This window comes from Pagrus pagrus (genome assembly GCF_965226575.1).
Source record: "Pagrus pagrus genome assembly, chromosome: 14".
Classification (NCBI taxonomy): domain Eukaryota; kingdom Metazoa; phylum Chordata; class Actinopteri; order Spariformes; family Sparidae; genus Pagrus; species Pagrus pagrus.
The window spans coordinates 17,235,368-17,258,907 of NC_140198.1; the positions used below are offsets into that span (position 1 = coordinate 17,235,368).

General features: G+C 39.6%; 4 protein-coding genes across 5 annotated transcripts; 2 read left to right on the forward strand and 2 right to left on the reverse strand.

The window, feature by feature from the left end:
- The first annotated feature begins 2,183 nt into the window (after positions 1–2,183).
- On the forward strand, positions 2,184–7,271 carry slc25a15b (solute carrier family 25 member 15b). The gene is made up of 7 exons (XM_084374469.1): positions 2,184–2,488; positions 3,508–3,608; positions 3,960–4,218; positions 4,333–4,470; positions 5,340–5,515; positions 5,728–5,886; positions 5,983–7,271. Exons 2-7 carry the CDS (start codon positions 3,554–3,556, stop codon positions 6,099–6,101), a joined length of 906 nt encoding a protein of 301 aa, XP_084230595.1. The 5' UTR covers positions 2,184–2,488; positions 3,508–3,553; the 3' UTR covers positions 6,102–7,271.
- A 1,033-nt stretch (positions 7,272–8,304) lies between these two features.
- Positions 8,305–10,860, reverse strand: tm4sf21a (transmembrane 4 L six family member 21a). Its single transcript, XM_084372954.1, has 5 exons — positions 10,554–10,860; positions 9,893–9,958; positions 8,973–9,106; positions 8,711–8,897; positions 8,305–8,586 (listed from the first exon to the last, which is right to left on the reverse strand). Exons 1-5 carry the CDS (start codon positions 10,728–10,730, stop codon positions 8,578–8,580), a joined length of 573 nt encoding a protein of 190 aa, XP_084229080.1. The 5' UTR covers positions 10,731–10,860; the 3' UTR covers positions 8,305–8,577.
- A 1,760-nt stretch (positions 10,861–12,620) lies between these two features.
- On the reverse strand, positions 12,621–14,510 carry LOC311268967 (transmembrane 4 L6 family member 1-like). 2 transcript variants are annotated; one of them, XM_084372953.1, is made up of 5 exons: positions 14,238–14,510; positions 13,742–13,807; positions 13,188–13,327; positions 12,920–13,005; positions 12,621–12,794 (listed from the first exon to the last, which is right to left on the reverse strand). In XM_084372953.1, exons 1-5 carry the CDS (start codon positions 14,412–14,414, stop codon positions 12,781–12,783), a joined length of 483 nt encoding a protein of 160 aa, XP_084229079.1. In that variant the 5' UTR covers positions 14,415–14,510; the 3' UTR covers positions 12,621–12,780. The 2 variants fall into 2 exon arrangements, with proteins under 2 accessions (XP_084229079.1, XP_084229078.1); XM_084372952.1 differs by having other exon boundaries at positions 12,920–13,106.
- Positions 14,511–16,034: 1,524 nt separating this feature from the next.
- On the forward strand, positions 16,035–22,738 carry LOC311269685 (mannose-P-dolichol utilization defect 1 protein-like). The gene is made up of 8 exons (XM_084374013.1): positions 16,035–16,249; positions 16,554–16,619; positions 18,091–18,223; positions 18,716–18,801; positions 20,582–20,697; positions 21,085–21,195; positions 21,304–21,487; positions 22,171–22,738. The coding sequence occupies exons 1-8, from the start codon at positions 16,159–16,161 to the stop codon at positions 22,188–22,190; spliced, it is 807 nt and encodes a 268-aa protein (XP_084230139.1). The 5' UTR covers positions 16,035–16,158; the 3' UTR covers positions 22,191–22,738.
- Positions 22,739–23,540: the final 802 nt, after the last annotated feature.

The window sequence follows — 23,540 nt, forward strand, 5'->3', positions numbered from 1 at the left end:
AATACTTCACCTCTAAAGCTCTAGACTCCTCTGCGGTGCCTTTGCTTTTCCTTCAAACAAAGCAGAGAAACGAAAGAAAAATCCAATTTTTTACATTTTCTAACCTATTAATGTTGGAAATGAGTGAGATAAAGGAAATCACATTTTAAACGTTCATATGTATCTAAAGGGAATTAATAAAGCAGATAAAACAAAGTCTGAAAAGCTATTAAAGATTAAACAACTTTTTTAATCTAAACTTTTCTTTTTAAAAAAATATAATTCAACCCACCAATGTGGAGTCATATGCAGTATAGTCAACAAGACATATTTGTTGGTGACAGACATTATGAATAATTACAATAATCATGTACAAATAGCTCATCGTCTCACTGGTGGTCTTGTTTGCTTATGTAGTTCACATAGAGGCATCAATATTAAACCAAAGCTGTTTCATAACCAGTTCAATGTCCCTTGTAGAACTTTTAATATCGATATTGTGGGAGTTAAACAGCCTCAACAGAGGTGGTAAGTGTGTGAGGGAAAAGTACTGTCATTGATTAGCTGTCTTGACCTTTGTCAGCCACATGACTCACATTACACAAGTTCTGCTGTTGTTATTGAAATCCTCTGTTCAACATTCCCTCCTCTGAACTTTATAAGATAATCAAACTGTTGTTAGAAAGTGATGAGGAGAGCTTCCATTTTTTATTTTTTAGTTAATCAACACATCATATCTGCTGGTAAGGTTCAAACATCTTGATCAACACAGATGTTTGCGATCCTTTAAAGGGTCATTTGGCTCATTTTAAGATGGCTATTCATTCTAATCTAATTACACCCAGTGACATGTATCTGTTTAGTAAATGACAAAGATAACATATGCCTCAAGATGCAAGAAACTCTGTTTGCTCTGTTTTCTATGACTGACACACACATGCAGACTTGTGTTTAATGAAGTTTCTGTGATGTTCTGCAGGAGGGAGGGAAGGAAAAGTACTTTCAGACGCTCCTAATGATAGTTAAGATGTAATAATGCACAAAGCTGTGTGCAAAGTTGGGAGCGCAGAACTCCCAGGGTGGCTCTGATCAAGAACAGCACGCTCTGAGAAATTCTTCTGTTTATACAAATTAGATGTTTTTATTATGTTTGATTTACTTGTCAGCTAATCATTCAGAAGCGTTTCTGCCAAGTTTTTGAAAAAATTAAAATGGGCTCGGTGTGATCTTGTAGCCCCATTGCAGAAACTGCATCACATCTGCAGACCTTTATTAGTTATCATAGACTTAAAAAAAAATGTGGAGGGCTTGATAATAAAACATCAGGTATATGAAAGATGTTTCCCCTGATCTACATGTTTGATCGCATTATGCAATTATTAGATGTTGTTTGATGTGAAGTTAATTTACACGGCATGCTTTTTGTTCCTGTTCCAAGATTTGAGTTTTGAGTCAGGTCTGACTGTGGTAGAGAAAGAACCCAGACACACAATTCTCTAAATTTGCAATTTTAATGAAGAGAAATGTTTTAAACTTTTTTACCGGTGTGCTCACCAAACAACAAGCGACAAACTTGCAAACCCCGCAAAACTGTAAAAATGTAAAAGCACCCAACCAACATACTTAACTTACAGATGTTCTTGGTCTTGAGGTGAAAGCAAAAGCTCTTAAATTGTTTTTCTTTTTCTGAAACAAAAAACAACCAGCAGGGGGTGCTGTATCACTCTAACTCTCTGATGGTTTTATTTTGAAAACAAAAGAAACGTGTACCGGAAGCTTTTACGTCCATGCCGCTCTATATTATAGATTGTAAATTGAGAAGATGACTCGGTGGCTATTTCTCGATATAACTGCATCTGAGCATTTCTGTAACTCATATTTGATCAGACACTACAATATTATCTTATCACAGTAAACATTATTTAGGAAACTAATGTAGATTTTATTTTATTATTTTTTCCCCCAAATAGTGTGCAGATTTTAGCAAAGGCGTAGTTTTGCAGGGAAACATCACAATTCAATATTCTGAATTGTGCTTACTTGCAGTGTTATTATTAATAATATCGGGCACACACTTACAGATGTTATAATGACGCCCATACTGTAACATTTAGCGCAGAATAAGTGGGAAAGAGTATGTTAGAGGGTGATGTTGATACCTGGAATTTCATGCAGTGAGAGCTCTTCGTTGTCCAACATATCACGAAACAACCTAGCTTGTCCTCCTCCACACCATTAGCCTATCTCTGTTGGCTGATCCATTCATTGACAACAGTGAGTGACCACAGGGGTAGCTACATGTTGCAGATGAGATAACATTAAACTTTGGATGTCTGAGCTGGTTGTGTAAGTTAGCATGCGGTCACCTGTGGACGATGTTAGCTTTAGTCAGCAGCTCACTAGGTTAACGCTACAGTTCGCCATATGTGCCATACATACGGTCTTTAACGTCACCTCGACAGCAGCGACACTTTGATGCTCCGAGGTGACCCCGTCTCTAGCCTGGAAGGTTTGTATACTCAGATGATTTCTACGTGTTCACTTCTTTAGATTTTACACTTACACAACATTTGCGTGTGCACAAAAAGACTACTTTCCTCCGTTATTCGGCTAATGTCAACTTACTTGACGAACGAGTGTTGCTAACTAGCTCCAACTGTTAGCCTGTTAGCATGAAGGAAACGCTGTTCGACTTTTTCTCCCATTTTTGTGTCAAGACGACAGAGAAAGATATCATGTGTGGTTCACATCTGATTTTTAAAGGATGTGTTTGAATTATAAATGGCAGCATCTTGTCTCCCCCTGGTGGTAAGATTGTGTTACACATGCTGCAGTTTAGTAGAAGTTAAAGCGCTTGTGCAAACTTATACGTTGCCAACTTAAAGGGGCACTATGTTGTTTCGGGTAATACATTTTTAATCAGTAGAGAATAATCTTTGTTGACTTTATTATTTTTTTTATGCCTAAACAAAGTATATAAACACACTTGCTTGATTTTCATAACTGATTGAACTGTTTCATGCTATTTAACTTTGTTTATATTTGGCGGACCCTGCCACCTTTCAAGCTTCAAACATTTTTCTTGGGACCTTATTTTCCTCTGAGAACGGCTTGTTTATCAAGTTATGGAAAAGAGTTAATTTTATTATATTAATGTCCAGTTTGTTTGTACTACCTTATGCTAGTAACAAAGTCACTTCTACCATTGCATTTTTTTTTTGTACATTCTACACAAGCCCAATCTTTGCTCACTGTAAGTACTTATGTTGCCATAAATGAGGAAAGGTTTATTGTAGTGAACTTTATAACCCAGCTGCTCGCTGCTGCTTGTCCTGGGCCCTGATCCCTCTGTTGAAATATGCACATAATCACTGTCTCCGGGGAGTGTTTGAAGAAACAAATGTCTGATTATATTCTTTGTGTGTTTATAGTCATTAAAGTCCTTGAATAAGATAAACCAGTATCTTTTGTGACATGTCTACTACTTTATTACTGTATTACTTTATTACTTTATTACTTGTTTTTCAGGTAGCTGAGAGAAAGAGAAACCTCTTCTGACAACTTCTTAGACACTATGGCCCCACACCCGGTGATGCAGGCCATCATTGACCTCTCTGCAGGAGCCATAGGTAACTAAACACAGTGCTTTGTCTCTCAGAAACGGCAACAAACCAAACAAACAATGTTACAGTGTACTCAAACGGCAGTAATTAATCTCTCTGAAATAATCACACCGCTTTCCCATTGCTTTACCTAACGACTCACTGGCTATGTCTGACGTAGCAGGAGATTTCGATGACTGCTGTGTTTTTCCGGCTCGTTTCTCTCTGTGCTCCCATTGACTCTTTATTGTGTTCGGTGGAGTGAAGCTCTCTCTGATTCTTATCTCTCTTCACTGCACAAAGTTAGATTTTCCTGTAGTTTGTCTAACAGCCATGCTCTGTCTGTTGTTGACAATTTTCTAACTTTCTCTCTCCAAGGGGGAGCTGCATGTGTCTTCAGTGGGCAGCCGTTGGACACAGCAAAGGTCAAAATGCAGACCTTTCCTACTATGTACCGGGGTTTTATCCACTGCGTCACGTCCACCTACAAACAAGTGGGTCTGCGTGGCCTCTACCAGGGCACCTCGCCGGCACTGGTGGCCAACATTGCCGAGAACTCTGTGCTGTTTATGAGCTACGGCTTCTGTCAGCAGGTCATCCGCTTCACGGCTGGACTGCACAGTGACGCTGTGCTGAGGTAGAGGGGATGTTACCCAGGCTGTCCTTTTTTGTTAGCAGGATGATAACTTTACCCTAAAATATAGACGTGAACGCTCTAATGGTCTTCTGTTTATCCTCCCCACTGTTTTAGTGACGTGCAGAAAGCCTGTGCTGGCTCAGTAGCATCCATCTTCTCCTCGCTAGTACTCTGCCCCACTGAGCTTGTCAAGTGTCGACTGCAAGCCATGTATGAGATGGAGGCTTCAGGAAAGATAGCTAAGAGCCAAAAGTAAGTATTTTGTAAATGTTGGACAATGGTGTATAAGTCACTTACTCTTGCATTATTCAAATCTTATGACTATATATATCAGACGTTATATTATAAATATACTATTCATTTAATTAACGCATTTGAAATCACTAAAAAAAGCTAGTTAGTGTAAATTCATCTTATTCATTTATTTAAAACTCTTCTTCAAGTGACCTTGTCCTATTGTGCGACAGTAACAGGTGTCACATTTCTGTCACACTAAAGAATGTTTCAGTCTCTTGTGTCAGTTGTTGACCTTGCTATTTCAAGCTAACCTATCATTAGCAGTAAGCAAAACACATTTGCACAGTTTTACATAATTATATAGTCTAACATAGTTTTTAGTTTACCCCCCAGGGCCTGTGTCCACAAAGCATTTCTTTCATAGCCATAGTGGTTTAGAAAAAACTAAATATTCCAACATTCCTGAGTCAAAAACTAGCTTCACAGGTTCTTTAGGACCGTGACCCTGAATAAGGTCCTTTACCTAAATAAAGTTGTCCATGGAATTGCCCGATTTAAAATCAAGATATGGTGTGACAAAGGAGGAAATGATTTTCAGTGAAATAATGAATCAGGTTCACAGGATTTTAGAAATATATATAGCTGAAAAGTTATAATTTGTGAACCATGCCTGAGACAGTCGTGCCATAGGACAATTTTGAGTTTTGGCTCAAAAATTAGAAAAATCTGTCTATGTACAGGTCTATGTAAAACAAATGTTTAACCAGTTACTGCATTATAAATAATGACAATAAGTACTCTATTCCTTTTTAACTTGTGTGACAGTGAACATGCCATGTCACGTCAACGATATATTTCCCTCTGTCCCTCTGCTCTTACTGAAGCACAGTGTGGTCGGTGGTGAAATCCATCATGAGGAACGAGGGACCGCAGGGCTTCTTCCAGGGCCTGACGACCACCATAGCCAGAGAAGTCCCCGGTTACTTCTGCTTTTTCGGTGCCTACGAGCTCTCCCGCACGACCTTTGCAGACTACATGAAATGTGACAAAGACGACATAGGTACCGGCAAAATGTCCCGTCTGTCAACCACATAACACAAAATATTTCAAATGTCTGTTTTTGATGATGAAATCCGTTAAATAAAAAGAGAATAGAAGGAAAATTGAAAAGGGATCAAGGATCCTCAATACAGTGTTAGCTGCAGGCTAAACTGCATTGCTTCATATTACCATTGTGTTCCAGTCTAACTGGTGTTACTGTGTATGTCGTAGGTGTGGCTCCAATAGTGTTCAGCGGTGGTTTCGGGGGGGCGTGCCTGTGGCTGGTGGTCTATCCTATGGACTGCGTCAAGTCTCGGATCCAGGTGATGTCTATGACGGGCAAACAGGCAGGGTTCTTCAAAACCTTCATGACCATCGCGCGTGCTGAAGGTAGAAGCGGGTTTGGCTTTGTTTGTTGTTTTTCGCCTTCAGACTGCTGTTTGCATAATCAAGCAGGATGTAATATTTGCTGTTTCCGTTGTTTAGGTGTGAGGGCACTCTACTCTGGTCTCACTCCAACCATGGTCCGCACATTCCCAGCCAACGGGGCACTGTTCCTGGGTTACGAGGCCAGCCGCAAGCTCATGATGGAACAGTTTGATTGACAAAATATGCATAACACAAATGAAAGAGCGGTGAAATGGAAGCAAGTATTATAGCCATACAACTCAGTCCAAACATCAGCTGAAGCTTTGAAGCTCATCATGTGTTGGATCTGTTTTTTTTCGCTATCTCCTGCTTTTGCTAAGTTCACCTAAAAACTACCACACTCCAACTCTCAACGTCTGACACAGTATTTACATTGTTATATCCTACTATTAATATATTTTTTAGATTTTAATATTTCTTTTCAACACTCCAAGATGCTACGGCCATCATACAACATACATATATTTTATATTTATGATATAGTATGTGAAGCACAGTATTGAACCACCTTGAGCCGCCTTGCCATGAGAAACTGTCAACACTCCAGTTATGTTTTATGTCTACCTCAACAAAGTAGTGTCCGCACAGAAATGCTGTTTCTCTGCCAGTCGTTTAAAATCAGTCTTTACTTGCTCTGTAAGCAGCTGCATGGGTAAGAAAAGAACTCCGTTACGCTCATTGCTTGAAGGTTTTATTTTAAAATGTGAAGTGGCATATATTATTCTCAACTGCCTAAGACGTCTTGTAATGGCTTTTGTTTTCAATCATGGAATCACTCTCAGCTTACAGTGCATCGTTTTTAAGTATGCAGTTTTGTAAACAAATACACTATGACATTAGATTACTTGCATTAGGCAGCTTTACATTTCAAACTGCCTTGACCGAGGTCTTACAGGTATCATCATCCTTGAAATAAACATCAAACACAGCCAGCAGATGTTTTATATTTGAGTCAAATCTTATTTTCCATCTTACTGACTGTTTTTGTATTAACATGTAGGATTCCATTCCTGTTGTGATTAAGTTTTTGCACCCAATGTTTGCCTTTTAAACCACTGCATTTTGCCTTTTTTGTTGTGTAACCTTTATTGTTATGTCAGTGAGAAAATATCAACTGCCTTCTCTAACGTGCCACTTGCACACTGCAGGGTTGTTTTCCTTTGCTTAGAAGTGGCAGCTCAGAGTTCTGAGTCATATTCATTTAATGATAATTGGGAAATGTAGGTATTTTAGAATGCTAACCATTTGAGATGATACTGAAATGTTTGTATAAATATCGATCCTGATATTTTTCCTGTACAACCTATATGCATACAACCTGCATTAAAGGTGTCATTGAAGAATAACTGCGCCCTGTGTTTCATTTGACTGGATGTGTCCTGACTTTTAAAGGGGCAAAATGTTTAGCTGAAAACTACGGAAGCCCTAATGGGCCATGCATTCATACATTTTATTTCCTATTTTCCGTGATAACAAGTTATTTTTCATTTGTTTTCAAGAGATCTCGAGTTATTATCTCGAAATAACAACTGCCGTTTTCCCGAGATAACCGGATCATTTTCTCAAGATCTCGAGATAACGAAACTTTGTTTTCCCGAGATAACGATATAATTAATTTGAGATCTTGAGAAAACAAAACTTTAGTGTAGTATATTAAATCATTGCAGGAAACATCTGTCAGAGGAGCAGGAGCATATCGATCACAGCATCACATATCTTTTTAATCAAGGCCTGACACAGGCTGAAATAGCATTATGCCTTGCTATTACAGATAATATACACATTAGTGTGCGTAATATAAAAAGACAGTTAGCAAGGTTTCAGCTATATCGGCGGCGCAATCTAAGTGAGCCTGATGTCGTCGTTAACTACATAGCTGACCAGCTATGAGGTCCCGGGCGTCTCCATAAGCGGTCGCTTTGGTGATATGCTGCCCCCATTTGTGTAGAGTACGAATTTGAAAGGTGGCTTATAGTGCACGTTTAAAGGTGCACTCTGTAATTTTGGAAAAAAATAAATTTTAATGAGAAGAGAAAGATCTTCATTAAGACATTTGTTTTAAGCCTGAACAACTCAAACTCTCTTCATTTTCATGACCAAATAAACAGAATAAACAGACTGACATCAAAGGACAACACAGTTTCATACTGTTTAACTTTGTTTATATGTGGCGGACCCTGCCACCTTTCTAGCTTCAAACAGTGTTCTGGAGACCTTTTTTCCTTCTGAGAAGTTTATTCGGTTATGGAAAAACTAAATATTTCTCAATTTGTATTGTGTCATTAATATTGTAAATATTACAATTCTGAGTTTAAATTTCTTCTATAGTGCAAAAGGTGTAAAATGCAATGTATGATGTGACAGAGCTGTAGCAGTGGATCAGCAGCTAATATCTAAAACCACTTTATTTCAAATCAATTGATATTTTGCATGATTAATCTCTTTGCCATTTTCACAACTTACATTACAAACATGTCTATGTGTTAGTATAATAAAATGTTAAGCATCAGGAAGTACACAAAAAGTTAAAAACAATTTAAAAAAAAAAATCTGTCAACTAGAGACAACAAGAAGTGAATATTTTAATGCAGCCGCAGCCATGAACACTGCTCTCAATCTTCCAGAAGGGGGTGCCGGTCGACTGTCAGGAAATCACAGCGGCTGCAAGTAAAAACCCGGTGAGATGTGAGATTCTACATCTGAGCAGTGTTTGGATTAAGATATCCTAACAACACACTTAACTCAACGTGTTTTCATTTCTGTCTCAGGCTCAGCTTCATCTTACCCCTTTCTCTCTGCAGGTCCCACACAGGCAGCCAAAGAGCCCATTGATCATCTGAATGGCACAGAGAATCACCTCCAGGCTGCTCGTGGCCAGAAGAGTAGCAAACAGTCCAATGTTGAACTGCACAATGTTCTTAGGCTCTGTGCAGGCTACCCACCATGTGTCGTCAGTCAGGTAATTCCGGTCTCTGCGTAAAAAAGGAACTGAATGGTAACTATCAGGACTTCAGGAACTTCAGAAATGTCACCAGAAAGTCACTCACCCGTTTTTAAAAGGTGTGCTCCAAATCAGGAGGACTTTGCAGAGGGGCCCATTCTGCAAACCGAGCACTGCCACACTGAAACTGTAGAGGGCACCGACCACACCCACTGCAGCAAATGCAATTGATAAGAACATCTGCAGAAGGTAAATGATAAGCCAAGGTCAGTAACATTTCTGCTGCAGCTGAAGACATAGTCTATTCATACTGAATTATCCCCCATGCTTACCCTCCCCCACACATGTCTCTGTGCTATTGATAAATGAGTAATGTATGAGTGTCAGGAGGAACATGCTCTCAATTGTCCTTGCACCTCTCACATTCCTCACATTTATTGTGTCAAACTGTGTTTTGCCTCAATAGTAGGTAGAAAAACCCAACAGGCTGAAACATGTTTCACATCTTCCTGCTGGAAATTAGTTTGGAAACATTTTCTATCTCTAAAGCAGAAGGGCAAACTTTATTTACTGGCCAATAATGAGGAAAGCTTTATCGGAAATGGTGTCATCATACCTCCCCTAGCAACCTGAAGAAAAACTCATCAACAAGAATACATTTCTCAGCTTAATATTGTTTAAAAATGTCATATGATCATGTGTATCAGTAGGATTGGGAGTTTAAAACACATTTCAGTAAGCGTTAAATAAACTTTTAAAACCTTTACATATTGTTTTTGCATCAAAAACAAAAGGCAGTATGTTCAAATCTTTTCAGAACTTGTAACAGGACACCACGCGACATGTCTTTTCCATCAGTGATGTAATTTGTCTTTTCTACATCCTGACGAAGTTCAAATTGAATTTAGTTAAAAGGGTGTACAGTTGCATTTTTTGTTAAATTTAGTGTGTACTTTATATTGTTAATCATTTCAATTCAAGCAACCTTTCACTGTAACATTTCATGCGTATTTCAGACCGACTCACCCCACATCGGTTCCCACAGCAGCCCTGTTTTCCAGTCAGGTTGATGTAAAGCGCTGGAAGCAATACCTGCACCAGGACAGGTAGGTTGACAAGAGTTCATATTCAGTTCATTGAAGTCAGATCAATTCAGCATTTTCACTTAATCATGATACCTTAAGCTTGCAGAATATGTTAAAAATCATTGCAGAGGTAAATCTTGAAGAAAGATCTTTAGTGACTGATTTTTTATGCCTAAACAAACTAAATAAACCAACCCTATTCGTTCTCATGACTGAATGAACTGAATAAACAAACTGACCTTAAAGGACAACACAATTTCATACAGTTTTACTTTGTTTATATGTGGCGGACCCTGCCACTTTTCTAGCTTAAAACAGTGCTCTGGAGACCTTATTTACCTCTGAGAACAGCTTGTTAATTCAGTTATGGAAAACATAAAGATTCCAGTTTTAGTTTAGTTTGTTCTAATGTAAATATTCTCCAAAACTACATAGTGCCCCTTAAATGTTTGAAGAAGCCAATGTAAAGTAAAAAGCATTTTCTTTAGTTTAAGCTTTACATGACTTTTTTTCTCAGGCTGCACATATCTCACAAAGGAATTTACAGCAGCTTCTAGTCCAGAGTCACACCCTTCAGCAACAAGTGAGAAGAAACAACTTACCATTAAACCCCCTCCAACTAGTCCTCCCATGTACTTCACCTCCTCAGTAATATGTCCATCTTTGGCATACTTGATGTCCCCGCCAGGAAAGAACAAAACTATGTTACAGATGATGGATATGAGTGCCAACGGGTACAGAGTAACAGCAATGCAGCGGGAGCATTTTCCAGTACACATGTTGTCAGAGCGAAGACTAACTAACTACTGTAAAATGTCTCCTTTCCTAAGCTCAAGCCCTTGTCTGGTTTCAGAGACAGGTTCCACCTAAAACTAACCCTACGAGGGAAATGACAGCTGGAACTTAATATGGTGAGTGATGTTAGCGTGTGGGAGGTGTACTGACAAGCAGATAACATGGACAGACAGAGCCTGGGATAGGCTATGGAAGCATGCGTGACTCATACTGTGGTACCTCTTGAGAGACAACGTTTGGTCTGTTGAGTTAATGAGTAGATGCACATTTTTTGGTTCAAGATGGAAATTGATTAAAGTCACCTGAGTGTCTGAGTCAGAAGCAGAGAATTAATGTGACAGACATTTCCAACCCCACCTATTGTAAACAGTGTACTGGTGATGTATTGACATTGTGCCTGCAGGATCACAGCACGGTTGGACTTTGGACCTGTGGCAGCAAGCTGGGCAGAGCGAGAACAATGTGTCATTGACATCAACTGCAAACCGCTGATAAATGACCACACTGTGACTGTTTCAACACTGACGGGACAGGCTACATGTTTTAGTTTCTCCAGTGAGCTGATGACTGTAACTGTTTCCGTGTTGTAATAATAAACTGAGTAAAAGTTAAAAAAAAAAAAAAAAAAAAAAAGGGGGGGGAGCATGCTTCCCAAAATATGAGTTGTCTCCAAGCAACGCTGGGGCGAGGCCGTGCTCCTCACCAGAGAGAGAGGTTGTAAATTTACTGCTGCTGGATTTGAATTTTGTTCCTCAAATGAAAAATAGTATTGATTTATTATTCAATGCGACACACAACCACCATCACTGACAGCAGACTGAGCAATTATTCCCCTTTTTTGATCCAATGTGTATTTTTTTATTGATTGAAAACATGCTGTGATAAGGATTATATAGCACACATGCATATTTCACTGGTATCATAAAATGTCATGGAGGAACTGGCATAGTAAATGGTTGACATAAGTATATGACTGGGTTTCTCTGGGTTCCTCATGATGAGTATACTATACTCTTGAGTTAAAGCCAGAGCATGCTGTATGTGTCCCTAATTATTAGGCCCATGTTTTGGCTATGATTTCTCAAATATCAGTAAATGTCAGGTGTTGTCTATACCTCAGTCTGTCCTGGCCTTAAGATCTAGATGATCAGCTGGTGAATGTATAATCTCTGACCTTACCTTATTTGAAAACTAACCTTTTTTTTAGATTATTTCTAATACTGTGTCTTGTCACAACATAACTCAAGATCCCCCCCACACACATTCATTAAGGCATGAATAAGTTCTCTAATGTGTGTCTGATGTAAAGTATAATTACCACATTAAAAAGCCTTTAAATGGCTACCATTCCTCCTCCCTCATTAAAAATTCTGGAATATATTAATATGCAAGTAATCTTCATTTCACAAGTTAAGTATTATTATTATTATTTAAGTCCATACTCAGTTCTCAGTTCCCACATCGCACTTGTCTATGCTGAATTAGCCGCACAGCTAGTGCTTCTAGTGGCTGACTCACCCCGGACTAGGAGCTTGGAGAGTGTTGGTGCTGTACAGTATCAGAACAACGCAGCTAGCGGCTAGCTCAGTGCGCTAACTTCAGAAGATATCTCGGCAACACAATACAAAGACGTCTTCGTCATGTTATTTCTTCACATTCTGTTGATTATATTATTTTATTTGTTAATGATTTCAATTCCTACACATTGCACCTTTAAAATCAGATTTTCAATGAGAGGAGAGATATTTTACCCTTTCAGCCACGATTGTGAAAACGGCCTTCTCTTGTCAAACTCTGCATGGACATCATTTTACACAGTGAAGCTCAAACATTCAACTGAAGGAACGAGAAGAGAGACACATTTTTGACTGACGGGGGAATTTAATACATTGCAACAGTATGAAAATACACATTAAAAACTTTAAAATCTGTTAGCAAGAAGGGGTGAAAAAATAAATGTTTTTGCCAGGAACAAGATGCTCAGCTGTCTATCAGTGGATGGCAGTCAACTCTCCAAATGGGGAATGCAAATAGTTAATTCATGGTCCCTGTAAAAGCGAGAGAGAGGAGAACTGAATTTAAGATTCCATCAAATTACACAACTTACGTGATAAATATCTTGTTTTGGATCTAACCAAATGAAGAACTTAGAGCGTGACCTCTTCAACTTTACCTCGGTTTTGTTGCAGGTCCCACACAGGCAGCCGATGAGGCCGTTGATCATCTGAATGCCGCAGAGAATCGCCTGCACACAGCTGACTGCAATCAGAGTGCAGAAGAGTCCAGTGTTGAACTGCACCACATTCTTAGGCTCGGTGCACTGTGCCCACACCGTGGGGTCAGATTGGTAGCTCGCATTGCTTTGTAAAAGAAGAGGCTTGTAAATAACTGGAACTTTGTACAAACTTTACTAATGCTAACGGGACATTTCAGTTTGTCACCTGTTTTTGAAAGGCGTGGTCCATTGCCCACTAGCGGCCGATAGGCAGAGCGGCCCGCTACCGATACCAGACGCTGCCACAATAAAGCTGTACAGGGCACCTGCCAAACCCTCTACAGCGAATCCAATCGACAAGAACATCTGCAGAAGATCATAGAGTCAAATAGTCTGAAGTTGTTTAAATATTTGTATGTTTCATAGTGTTTTGTCTGTTTAGACACATTCCAATAAGCCTTTTAAACAGATCTGGAATATATAAATAAATATTCTTTTGCAAAAATAGAAAAGGAGAACCTGAGCTGTGCTGCGGCTGATGGTGCTGCATTATCTTATCTATCTCAAGTACACCAAAATGTTGCGCAATGGTGATGCAGCACCGAGCGGCATATTTCTTCTTTTTTATCAGCTCGACTGGCTTCCATAGAACACTTATATTTAGCTGAGTGTGACAGCTCCTCCTAATCTTAAAAATAATAGTTTGACAGAAAAATCTTAACTCGAGCTACTTTTTCCTTTTATCTCTTACTGAGTACAGGAAATGTCTGACTGACTCACCCCACAGCGATTTCCCATGCATCCTTCTTCTCCAGTACAGCTGATGTAAAGTGCTGGGATCAACACCTGTGATGGACGTTACGACAAGAGGGAATTAAATGCAGCATCAGTGTGATAAAACATGTAACTAAACAATGTGACAAAAAAGTTCATGAGTTTAACTGTTCAGCACTTGGAAGACTTTGTATCTTCAGTCAAGTTTTGAGGAATTCATTTTTCAAACTGCAGCAAAACTTTGCTTCAGTGAGGATGAAAAGGGCCTTAATGAGTGTTACACTTTGAAATATGCGGTACTTGATGATACTAATGAATAATGCAATAGATTTTAAGTTCTGCAAGAGAATCACAGATCTTAACCACAGAAATAAGGACCTGGAACAGCCCAAAACCAATAAAACATGCAAAAACAATATAAATCCAGTGTTCTTCATGCACATTATACTTCAGAAATAGAGTCACAGTCCTCAGTAACAGGTTAAAGAAAAAGACAACTTACCATCAAACCCCCTCCAATGAGTCCCCCCATGTATTTCACCTCCTCAGTAATGTGTCCCTCTCTGGAGTACTTGACAGCCCCGCCAGGAAAGAACAATATTATGTTGCAGAGCATGGACAGGAACACTAACGGGTACAGAGTATAAGCAATGCAACGGGAACATTTTCCAGTACACATGTTGTCAGCGTGGAAACTAACGAACTGATGTAAAACCTCTTGATCATTCGGTTTTTGCTCAAATCCTTCCTGTTTTCAGGCAACTCCAACGTGAAGTTCGCAGAAAGAGAGATAGGCAGATAAACACTAATGATGGTGAACTGGTGACGAACGTGTAATTAGGCGATTAATAACAGGCTTACATGTACTTTGTTACTTTTTTCTGTAGATTGTACTTGTTGAAGTAGTTTTAATCCAGCATACATGGGAGAAAAATCAATACTGTAAACTTTATTCCTCATTATCTTTAGACTGTATATGTGTCTAAGTATGTCTGTATATTAACAGGCCTGTTCTGAATAATTAAGGACTTCACAGTTAGGGAAACAAACTAGGGATGAAAGCTCTTGAAAAAACATGTAAATTGTCTTTTATTTTACAGTTCCATACAGCTAGACATCTGTATGTATATAATGAAAATAATAAAGCTATCTTTTTAATGGCAGAAATATTTTATTAGGAGGTTTTTTTTGTGAACATTACTTCGTTTATGGTCTGGGACCCATAGTAATTGTGAAGTTTTATTGTTATAGAGTTTTGTTTTTATGTTATTTTATATAACTGGTGTATTTTAAAGTCCCCTCCACTAATAATGTGTCTTGGTGTCCTGGTTTGACCTCCACTGTGCAGAATGTGCAAAGTTTGACACTAGAAGACTGTTTTCACCTTTGAAGGGGAGGAAGTTTATCTGTCCTTAAATGTGAGTTTAAATGTCAATATGTGCAAAATTTGATTTAAAACATTTTTAAAAAATTAAAGGTCCAAGCTGTAAGAATTTTAGTTGATAGATCTCAAAAATGAACTACAATTATCAACAGAATGTGAATAAATAACTGTATTAATGACAATAAAACATCTACGTATTGTTGCAAAGATATCTAGCTTACTGAAGATAGCGTGCTAACCAGCTAGCCCCAGTCCATCAAGGCCTAAACCTCCTGTGCTAGCGGTGCAACCACCAACACCTCCCTCCTGCTCCGAGCTTCCAGCCCAGGTCGCTAGCTGTACTGCTAACCGAGCTAACTACTTAATGGCCTTTACAATTAGCAGCAGTTTGCGGTAACTCTAGTGATATGCTGCCCCCGATTCATGCCCCTTTCATTAAAATGATCACAGAATGTGAAGAAATAACAGTTCTGACGTGATGTCAAAGACATCTATGTGTTGTGCTGCAGAGCTATCTACTGTAGCATGCTAACCAGTTAGTCCCAGCGTGTCTTGTCTGGTAATACTACAGCACGCACCCAGTCTGGACCACTAACTGCACGGCTAACTGAGCTAACTACCTATCAGTAGCTACAGTTAGCAGCAGTTAGTTGCTCTGTTGATATGCTGCCCCCTTATGGGTTTGGAGTGGCCTTGCTTTGACAGGTAGCCAGTTCTTACATAGTGCACCTTTAAGATGTTTACCTTCAATTACACTATCATTCAGCTTGTGCAGTATCAGGTGTCCACAGTGATACATGTTTGTCCAACAGAGTATAATTAAGGATACATTTGACTTTTTTAAGGTGATTTTTTTTAATGCAACTTGGACTTCCGGCCCACACGCGTGTTATGTCAGGGCGACCCCTCCGAGATAAGAGTCCACTGTCCCGGCCCTGTGTCCCCCTCCTGAGGCCCTGGTGGTGTAAACATCGGGGGATCTGTGAGCACTCCCCCTGCTCCTGTTACTGAGCAGCACCCTGGCTGCAGCTGGACCACCATGGCCACGTCTCCCGTCAAACAGTTCCTGGTTTCCTTTTTAATGCCCAGAAAATGTTTTGAGGAGATCTTCGTCAACCTTCACATGCACGGTGAGGCTCGTCTTTGTCAGTTATCGATGAAATGTCGCGTGAACTCTTTCCAGATGTGCTGGCGGTGGGGGGCTCGCCACTCCCGCTGATAGTTGAGCGGTGTAAACACTTCTGGAAACTAAATGTGAAAATGTTTTGTTATCTGGGATAGTCTTTCTGTTGATCGTTTCAGAGATCACGTTTAGGCACACATGTTGCTTCTCACTGTGTTATCCAGCTGTAATGACGATCGTGTAAACATCTGCTGCAGTCTGAATGTTTTCTTCTTTTTTTTTATTTATTATTATTATTTTTTATGTCCCAGTGCCGTGCCTGAAGTTTATCCTGATCAGGATTTTGGGATTCTGGATCCTGCTGGACACTTTCCTGGGTAAGACTTCTCCTCAACCTTTCTGATTGAATCACGTGACAGCAGCAGCAGGTCATCAGCAGGGTCAACACTGACAAACAAAAACAGGCAGAGATGTTAGGTAATAGTTTTCAATAGTAAAGGTGGCAATGATGTTGCATGTTGCTGCTTTTAAGGTCAACTGCTTTAAATACTGTTGGCAGAAGAGCCAGACTATCAGCCAATATTGGCCCATCACAGATATCAGTGTACCGGTTTCCGGTTTCAGGTCACTGATGTCATTGTAGACAGTGAAGTTTATTGTTAATCTGTGAAATATCCTGCCTCCATTACATATTCTTGTGTGAGGGATCGCTGCAAAAAATATATATTGGCGGATATAACGATATCTGATTTTTTTACCCCCCAAAAACTGCATATTGGTCTGGCTGTAGTTGGCGCCAGGCGTGTTGAGGGGGCATCAGGTGGGAAACCATCCTCTTTGTTTGCAAAAATGACCTAAACGCATCTGCCATGTTAACCTCCCATCCTGCCTCTTATTTCCCTAGTAGCAGAGAGAGTGTAAGGACAGAGGGTCTGTTTAATTAAATATCTAGTCTGCCAGACTCAGCGATCCTGTGTCTGACTGAAGTTCGTGCAAGTTAGACTCTACAGACCCGACAGTGGTTCTGAAACCAAAAGAACCAAAAGAGTCAGTCCATTTGCGGGTGAATGAAATGAAACCATGTGCATCCCACCTGTTAAAACAAACAGCCTACTGACTGTTGCATAGTTTCATCCACAGCAGTGCAACATATTCTATGAGATCATCGTGTGTTTGTAGCGTTGCTCTCCTGTGAGAACGGTAACTTTTCAGTTTATCAGAAAAATTCAAGTTCAAAATCACCAAATTTGGAGATACAGTACATGGCTTTCACTGCAGAGGAAAGGCAGGCCATTAAGACATGCAGTCTGAAAAGTAACTAGTTACTAAAGCTTTCAGACCAATTCAGTAAAAACTGCAGTAGCAGCTCTGAAATGTAGGGTCAAAGTATATCTGAAATGTGTACTTAAGTACAGCAGGCTACTGAAAGAGTAAATGTACTTAGGTACATTTCATCACCGCTAACAGGTGAGATGAGACAAGCCTTTCTTTTCACTATAATGATTGATCACTGTTGATTGTATCTGTGAACACAATAATCAAACCATGACAACCGTTAAGCGTTCTGGTAAACAACTATGAAATACTCTGTAACAGTGAGTCATGATTACATCAGGCCCGATGATGACATCACAAAGCCACTTCATTAACATGTCATCTATGCAGAAGCAAGTTTATGGGAAACGGAGTCACACCACAGTGCAATGAAGTACACAATGCATTATTTTCCATAACTGCAGTTGTTTGTTTATATACATTATTGACTTCTTCACTTCATGTTGGCTGTGTTCAGTGATGTAGCACCTCCTCGGCCCCACCCTCACCTCCTTGTGTGTCGTCTCCCTGCAGCACAGCCACCCCAGCTGTTGAAGATACTGTGGAGAGGAAGTGCTGCGGGTCTCAGTCTGACGTCCGCCCTGCTGCAGCTTTATGCCTTCTCATGTCCCGTTGTGTACGCCATGGCGCACGACTTCCCGCTATTGTACGTATTCAACCAGAGTAAAGAAGCCTGTGAGAACTCTGTCTGTGCTGATTCACCGGAAGACCAGACCATGAGTCGTTCAGTGATTATCGCTGATATCAGTGTTACATGTTGCAATCTTTCCGATACGTAGGCATAGAAACAGAGAGTTGTTGTAAACAAACTGTAACCTAGACTTATCTTAAAGCTCATATATGACCAGATGTTTACTCAGATCACTCAGGCTGTACAAATGTGTGACTCACTGACTTTGAAAGTAAGTCGCCTTCACGCCCCTGAGTGCACACTTGACATCATTGAATACATGTTTAACAGATTAAGCATGTTCGGTCAAGTTTAAAGACTCTGAGTCCGTTAGTGTACATACAGTACCCTGCAGCGAATTATCTGAGTAGAGAGTATTGATCTGTTTTTTTCAGCTGGCGGTATGTATGTGCAGTTTTATCACAGATGTAAGCCTTACATGTGTTTTTTTTTTCTTCTGCTCTACAGTGCCTATGGTGAGAGGCTCCTCACATTGGCCCAGACAGCAGCGATTGTCTTCTTTATCCTGCGTTATCGTGGTGATACCCTCAGAGGTACCGGCACATTTTTCCAACTTCACATTCCAAATAATCTTTATACTTTCAAGATAACTCTGGCATCACTCGCTATTTTTCTCACTGTCAAGACATCTAAAGAAAAGACCCAAACCAACAATGTGTTAGTTCATCTCCAAATACTTTGAACAACCTCCCCTCCAGGCTCATTCATTTCCAGTGTACAAACAAACATTTAACTCAAAAAAAAAAAGGCTTAGTCATTTCTTAAAACAGCTGGGTGCTGTACTCAAAATGTAGAAAATGGTGCATTTTATCGTCTAGTTTTGCAAAAAAAAGACCCAAATACAAACTCCAAGAAGGAAAGTGGAAGTAACAAAAAGTGAGCTTTATTAACCAAGCTGAATCCAAAAACAAAAGGCAGGCATCAAAAGCAGGAATCCAAGAGCATAAAAACTAAGTACAAACTAATATTACACGAGGAACTGAGGCAGCAAACGCAGAAGAACTGACGAAGAAAGAGGGAAAACACAGACTTAAATACACAAGGGAGGGAAGGCTAATAAGGGACAAGTGAAACCACAGGATCTGTCGTTTTCATGCCTCCTATTAATTGTCTATGTAGGAGGCCTCACAATGCATTCTGGTAGCGGTGTTGGCATAAATTTGAGTTCTGGCAGCTTTATGCAAGTCAGAGACGTCCGGCGTGACTCACCGTTTTTGGAAACTCCTGAGCAACTCTAAAAACTAAACATTGTCAAGCTAAAATGAAGACAGTTTCAGCGACTGCATGGCTTATTTCTCCCTTAAAATGTCTCCAGGCACTCAAAGTCATCTCATGACACTCTCCAATTTGAGCTCGTCTAGACCATAATCTTTAATTAATTTACAGAGGCCCAACATTTTCCCCATGAGCAAGCACACAGCTGGCCATCTGCCGAGACCGACACTGAGCTTATATAACAGAAAGTTTCCAAACTTGCTGCCTTGTTGGTCTGGTGTGAAATCCCGCCACGCACAGCCCACGAGTAGCTTTCGTCCAATCAGGTACATGCAGTTTGTGTTTGCGTGGTTGTCATGGGGTGTGTCCTGTTTTGGTCAGACATACAAAGCATGCAAAACTGGGAAGCGTTGTGTGGCCTCCCATCAAACGAGCCCCCGTGGACACTTGAATCTTCATTTATCAGATTTTGTGTTTCACCTCGCCTTGAATCAGTATAGTGAATGTCCTTTATGAAGAACTGTACCGATGCACTATAAACTGAATGGCTATCCCTAGCCAACAGAAAAGAAAACGTCCTTTGATGTTTATACACTGAAAGTGGATTCAGATAAAAGATTCAGATAATTATTGTTTTAGGCAACAGTCACAAGGTAACATTTACAAGGAAGCACTAATTAGATACCACTCATGATGGTCATGCTTTCATTAAACGCTTGTTCTAAGAAATGTTGCCTCCCACTGATGAAACTATTGACGACAAAGATCTTTGGTGCCAAATGTCAGTACTGGTACTGCATTTCAGAAAGCATTAAATACTGAAATAAGTACTGAAAAAGATAAAAATATATTAGTTCCTGTTCCAGTTTCGGTCAATGCTTTCCTGGAACGCCACCCTGTGGTCATACCCCTCAGCTCGGCAGCTTTTCACACTGGCAACAATTAAAACACATTGACAGAGAGCAGCTTTTAATTTTAAAGGTTGAGATCATTATTTAACGAGCCTATTTTGACATTTGTCAGACTATTAATTTAATTCATAAAAATCTGTGGTAACAAATGTTTGTCGTGTCTTTCTGTTTTACCTTTCTGTGGCAGGAGCTCTGTTCCTCTTGGCGTACAGTGGTGCAATGTTCCTTCTGGGCTCCTACGCAGCTGCAGCAGTCGTCTCAGCGATGCAGGCCTCCAGTGTGGCCGCTTTAATTGGAAGCAAGGTAGCAACTCAAAGGCTTATCTTACAAACCAGGATGTTAAAAAAGTTAGGATGCTTATCATCACACGTCTCCAAACTGTGGTGGACCTGACTTCTTCATTTAGGCGCACCAGTACATAATCTAGGTGCAGTCAGTAATTCATGTTAATTTAATTTCTTAGCACATCACGTAAATTATTGTAAACAGGAGCAAGTTGCAAATACATGTTTTTCTTCATTTAAATCACAGTGCACACAACCAAGAAATGGCGATAACCTCAATCATTAAAAAAAATAAGCCGCTCAATTTCAGGCTCACCAGTACGATCAATGAAAGACTTGTGAACTGTGAAGTGATTGTGCACAAATTTATCAGAGTGAACGTATTTACTTGATTTGTCGTTTCCAGGCTCTCCAGGCTCGAACGAACCACCACAACGGCCACACGGGCCAGCTGTCCACTCTGTCTGTGTTACTATCGTGTGCAGGGTCTTTTGGTGTTACTGTTATGTCTCTACAGGTAACACAAACAAACACAAACACAGCTGCACAACTTCACATTTTGCACTATTCCAATCTGCCAGTGTTGTTTTAACTAACTGAGAGTGCCTCAAACTTTATTTTGTAGGAGACCGGAAGCTCACTTGCTACTCTGTCACACATGCTGTCAGCCTGTCTCAGCTGTGTCCTCCTGGCCCAGGTCTTCTGCTACACGAGCGCTGAGACACCGCGAAAAAGAAAAACTAGTAAATGGTGGAGGACGGTGACGAACACTAAAATCATACGCAGATTCTTCCTGTCCTTCAAAAAAGGTTTTGAGCCAAAGTAATATTGTTTACAAGGTCTATTTGTACAACTATTCCTGTGTGTTACACTCAGATCTACTTAGAAAGGTCATTGTGATGTTATTTAATCATTTTATACATTTTAAATGTTATTTCTGCAGCTATATTTCTTTTTGTTATTTTAAGGGGGAGCGAATAAAAAGATCTTTGTCGCCCCCTAGTGATTCAAATAAGCATTACTTTATTCTGAAGGGTAAATTGCAATGGCGCCCCCAGATGGCTGTCCAAATAAAAACAGTCAGCTCTTTGGTGTATTTCTCTTTTATGAGAATCTCAGAAGTGAGAGCCAACTGCTTTTAATTTAAGTACAAACTTGACTGACAATCTGTCTAAGTGTAGGAAGAGTAAGGCAAACAGGTTTTTTTAAACATTTGCACAAGAATTTCACTGAGTATTTCCAAAGCACAGACAGCGTTTAATACTGGAGAAGAAGAATTTATCTTACAACCGTTTTTGAAAGAAATTGTGATGTCAAAAAATGTAATCATTAAACTCAACAAGGTTTCTTTTTTCATATATTAACTCAGTCACCAGGTCACTGTCTGGAGCAGCAGAGGTAGGGATGATTGTTGGTTAGTCATGTTTCCTTGAACCTCCTCAACCTTGATGAATAAGAGTAACTAATGGAAACCTTCATTCACTCATTTTAGGTGTACCAACCTTTTCATGAACTGGCCTCTGAGCTTCAAGTAAAACCAGTCACCATGAACAAGGTGTCCAGTGTTGCTCAGTTACACTCCAGATATTAGCAGGAGCCTTGCCAAGGCGCTCTGAACATCGACACATTAACCTTGTTAGTTTTGGCAGCTACTTGTTTGTTTCTATCCAACAGGACACAAGAAACTAGTGACCGCTCATCAGGTGCAATAGACCACTCTTTATGGCTTCAACATGTAGTGCTTTACATTCATATCATATGGATACTGTCATACCTGTTGAACTGTACTGTGAACTGTGAATTTAATGATGCTGTGAATTATTATTATTAATATTATTTTCATCTCTTGACATTCAGCAATATAATAAAACATTGCCACAGAATGACGTATATTTAAGTGAAAGCAAACGGAGTTATCAGAGCCGCCACCTTCAGTCACCTTCATGTCAGGACTGTGAACGGCACAATCAAACATGATCTGTGTGTGTACATAAAAATCTTGGCTTCACACATTTCCATCTGGGAGTCCTGTTACGTAAAACTGATGCATTTTCACACAGCTGACTTTCTGAACAACCCTTTTATTTACCCGAAGCACAGAGGCTTTGAACCTGCCTGTCAGCATTGTGAGGTGCACATGCCCCAGGCCAAACTTGTAGCAGCCCTGCAGACATGAGACACACCCAGTGTTGTAGAAAAGAAAAATCCTGTATGAGAGGCCAACTGGTCTCTACAATAATGTCTGTGAATTTTTTTTTTTTTAGCGCATACAAGCTGATTAATGGAGAACAGCCTGGAGTTTTACTTGAAAAAAAAAAGGGTTAAAATAAAGGATAATCACAGCCTGTCCTTTGCATTTCATTTTAAGCCTTGCTAACAGTGCTAATTAGCAAATGATAGCATACTAACATGCTGGACTAAAGTGTTGATCATGGTGAACATTATACCGGCTAAACATCACATCAGTGTGTTTAGCATCCGGACGTTAGCTACTCTTAGACTCATTCAACTTTCTCCTTTGATATATACATTTAAGTTTCAAGTGATCAATATTCAACATTCAAATTCAAATAAGCTTTATTGACATGAATGTTTAAGTTACATTATTGCCAAAGCAGGATGGTTTATTATTGAAATATTACATTTTACAAAAGAAAACTTTTACGGTGCAAATTTTTTACGTCTCACATGTCAAAACAATCTTTTTACTTTTTCTTTCTGTTTCTAATTAAAAAAAAAAAAATCCAATCTGTAGTCTTTAAATGACGCATGGTCACTTGATAATGTTAGAGATATTGTGAAACTACAATATTGATTGCTGCACTTTCTGTTCTCTAATAATTGAAGCAGCCGGTGGGGAAA

Excerpts from the sequence above, each read along its gene's own strand:
- slc25a15b (XM_084374469.1), top strand. The coding sequence starts at position 3,554 with ATGGCCCCACACCCGGTGATGCAGGCCATCATTGACCTCTCTGCAGGA. Across the intron at positions 3,609-3,959 it reads CCTCTCTGCAGGAGCCATAG|GGGGAGCTGCATGTGTCTTC; the intron begins GTAACTAAACAC and ends TCTCTCTCCAAG. Across the intron at positions 4,219-4,332 it reads CACAGTGACGCTGTGCTGAG|TGACGTGCAGAAAGCCTGTG; the intron begins GTAGAGGGGATG and ends CCACTGTTTTAG.
- tm4sf21a (XM_084372954.1), bottom strand. The coding sequence starts at position 10,730 with ATGTGTACTGGAAAATGCTCCCGCTGCATTGCTGTTACTCTGTACCCG. Across the intron at positions 9,107-9,892 it reads GCTGTGGGAACCGATGTGGG|ATGTTCTTATCAATTGCATT; the intron begins GTGAGTCGGTCT and ends TACCTTCTGCAG. Across the intron at positions 8,898-8,972 it reads AGCACACCTTTTAAAAACGG|AGACCGGAATTACCTGACTG; the intron begins GTGAGTGACTTT and ends TTTTTTACGCAG.
- LOC311268967 (XM_084372952.1), bottom strand. The coding sequence starts at position 14,414 with ATGTGTACTGGAAAATGTTCCCGTTGCATTGCTTATACTCTGTACCCG. Across the intron at positions 13,808-14,237 it reads TCATTGGAGGGGGTTTGATG|GTGTTGATCCCAGCACTTTA; the intron begins GTAAGTTGTCTT and ends CGTCCATCACAG. Across the intron at positions 13,328-13,741 it reads GCATGGGAAATCGCTGTGGG|ATGTTCTTGTCGATTGGATT; the intron begins GTGAGTCAGTCA and ends GATCTTCTGCAG.
- LOC311269685 (XM_084374013.1), top strand. The coding sequence starts at position 16,159 with ATGGCCACGTCTCCCGTCAAACAGTTCCTGGTTTCCTTTTTAATGCCC. Across the intron at positions 16,250-16,553 it reads CGTCAACCTTCACATGCACG|TGCCGTGCCTGAAGTTTATC; the intron begins GTGAGGCTCGTC and ends TTTATGTCCCAG. Across the intron at positions 16,620-18,090 it reads CCTGCTGGACACTTTCCTGG|CACAGCCACCCCAGCTGTTG; the intron begins GTAAGACTTCTC and ends GTCTCCCTGCAG.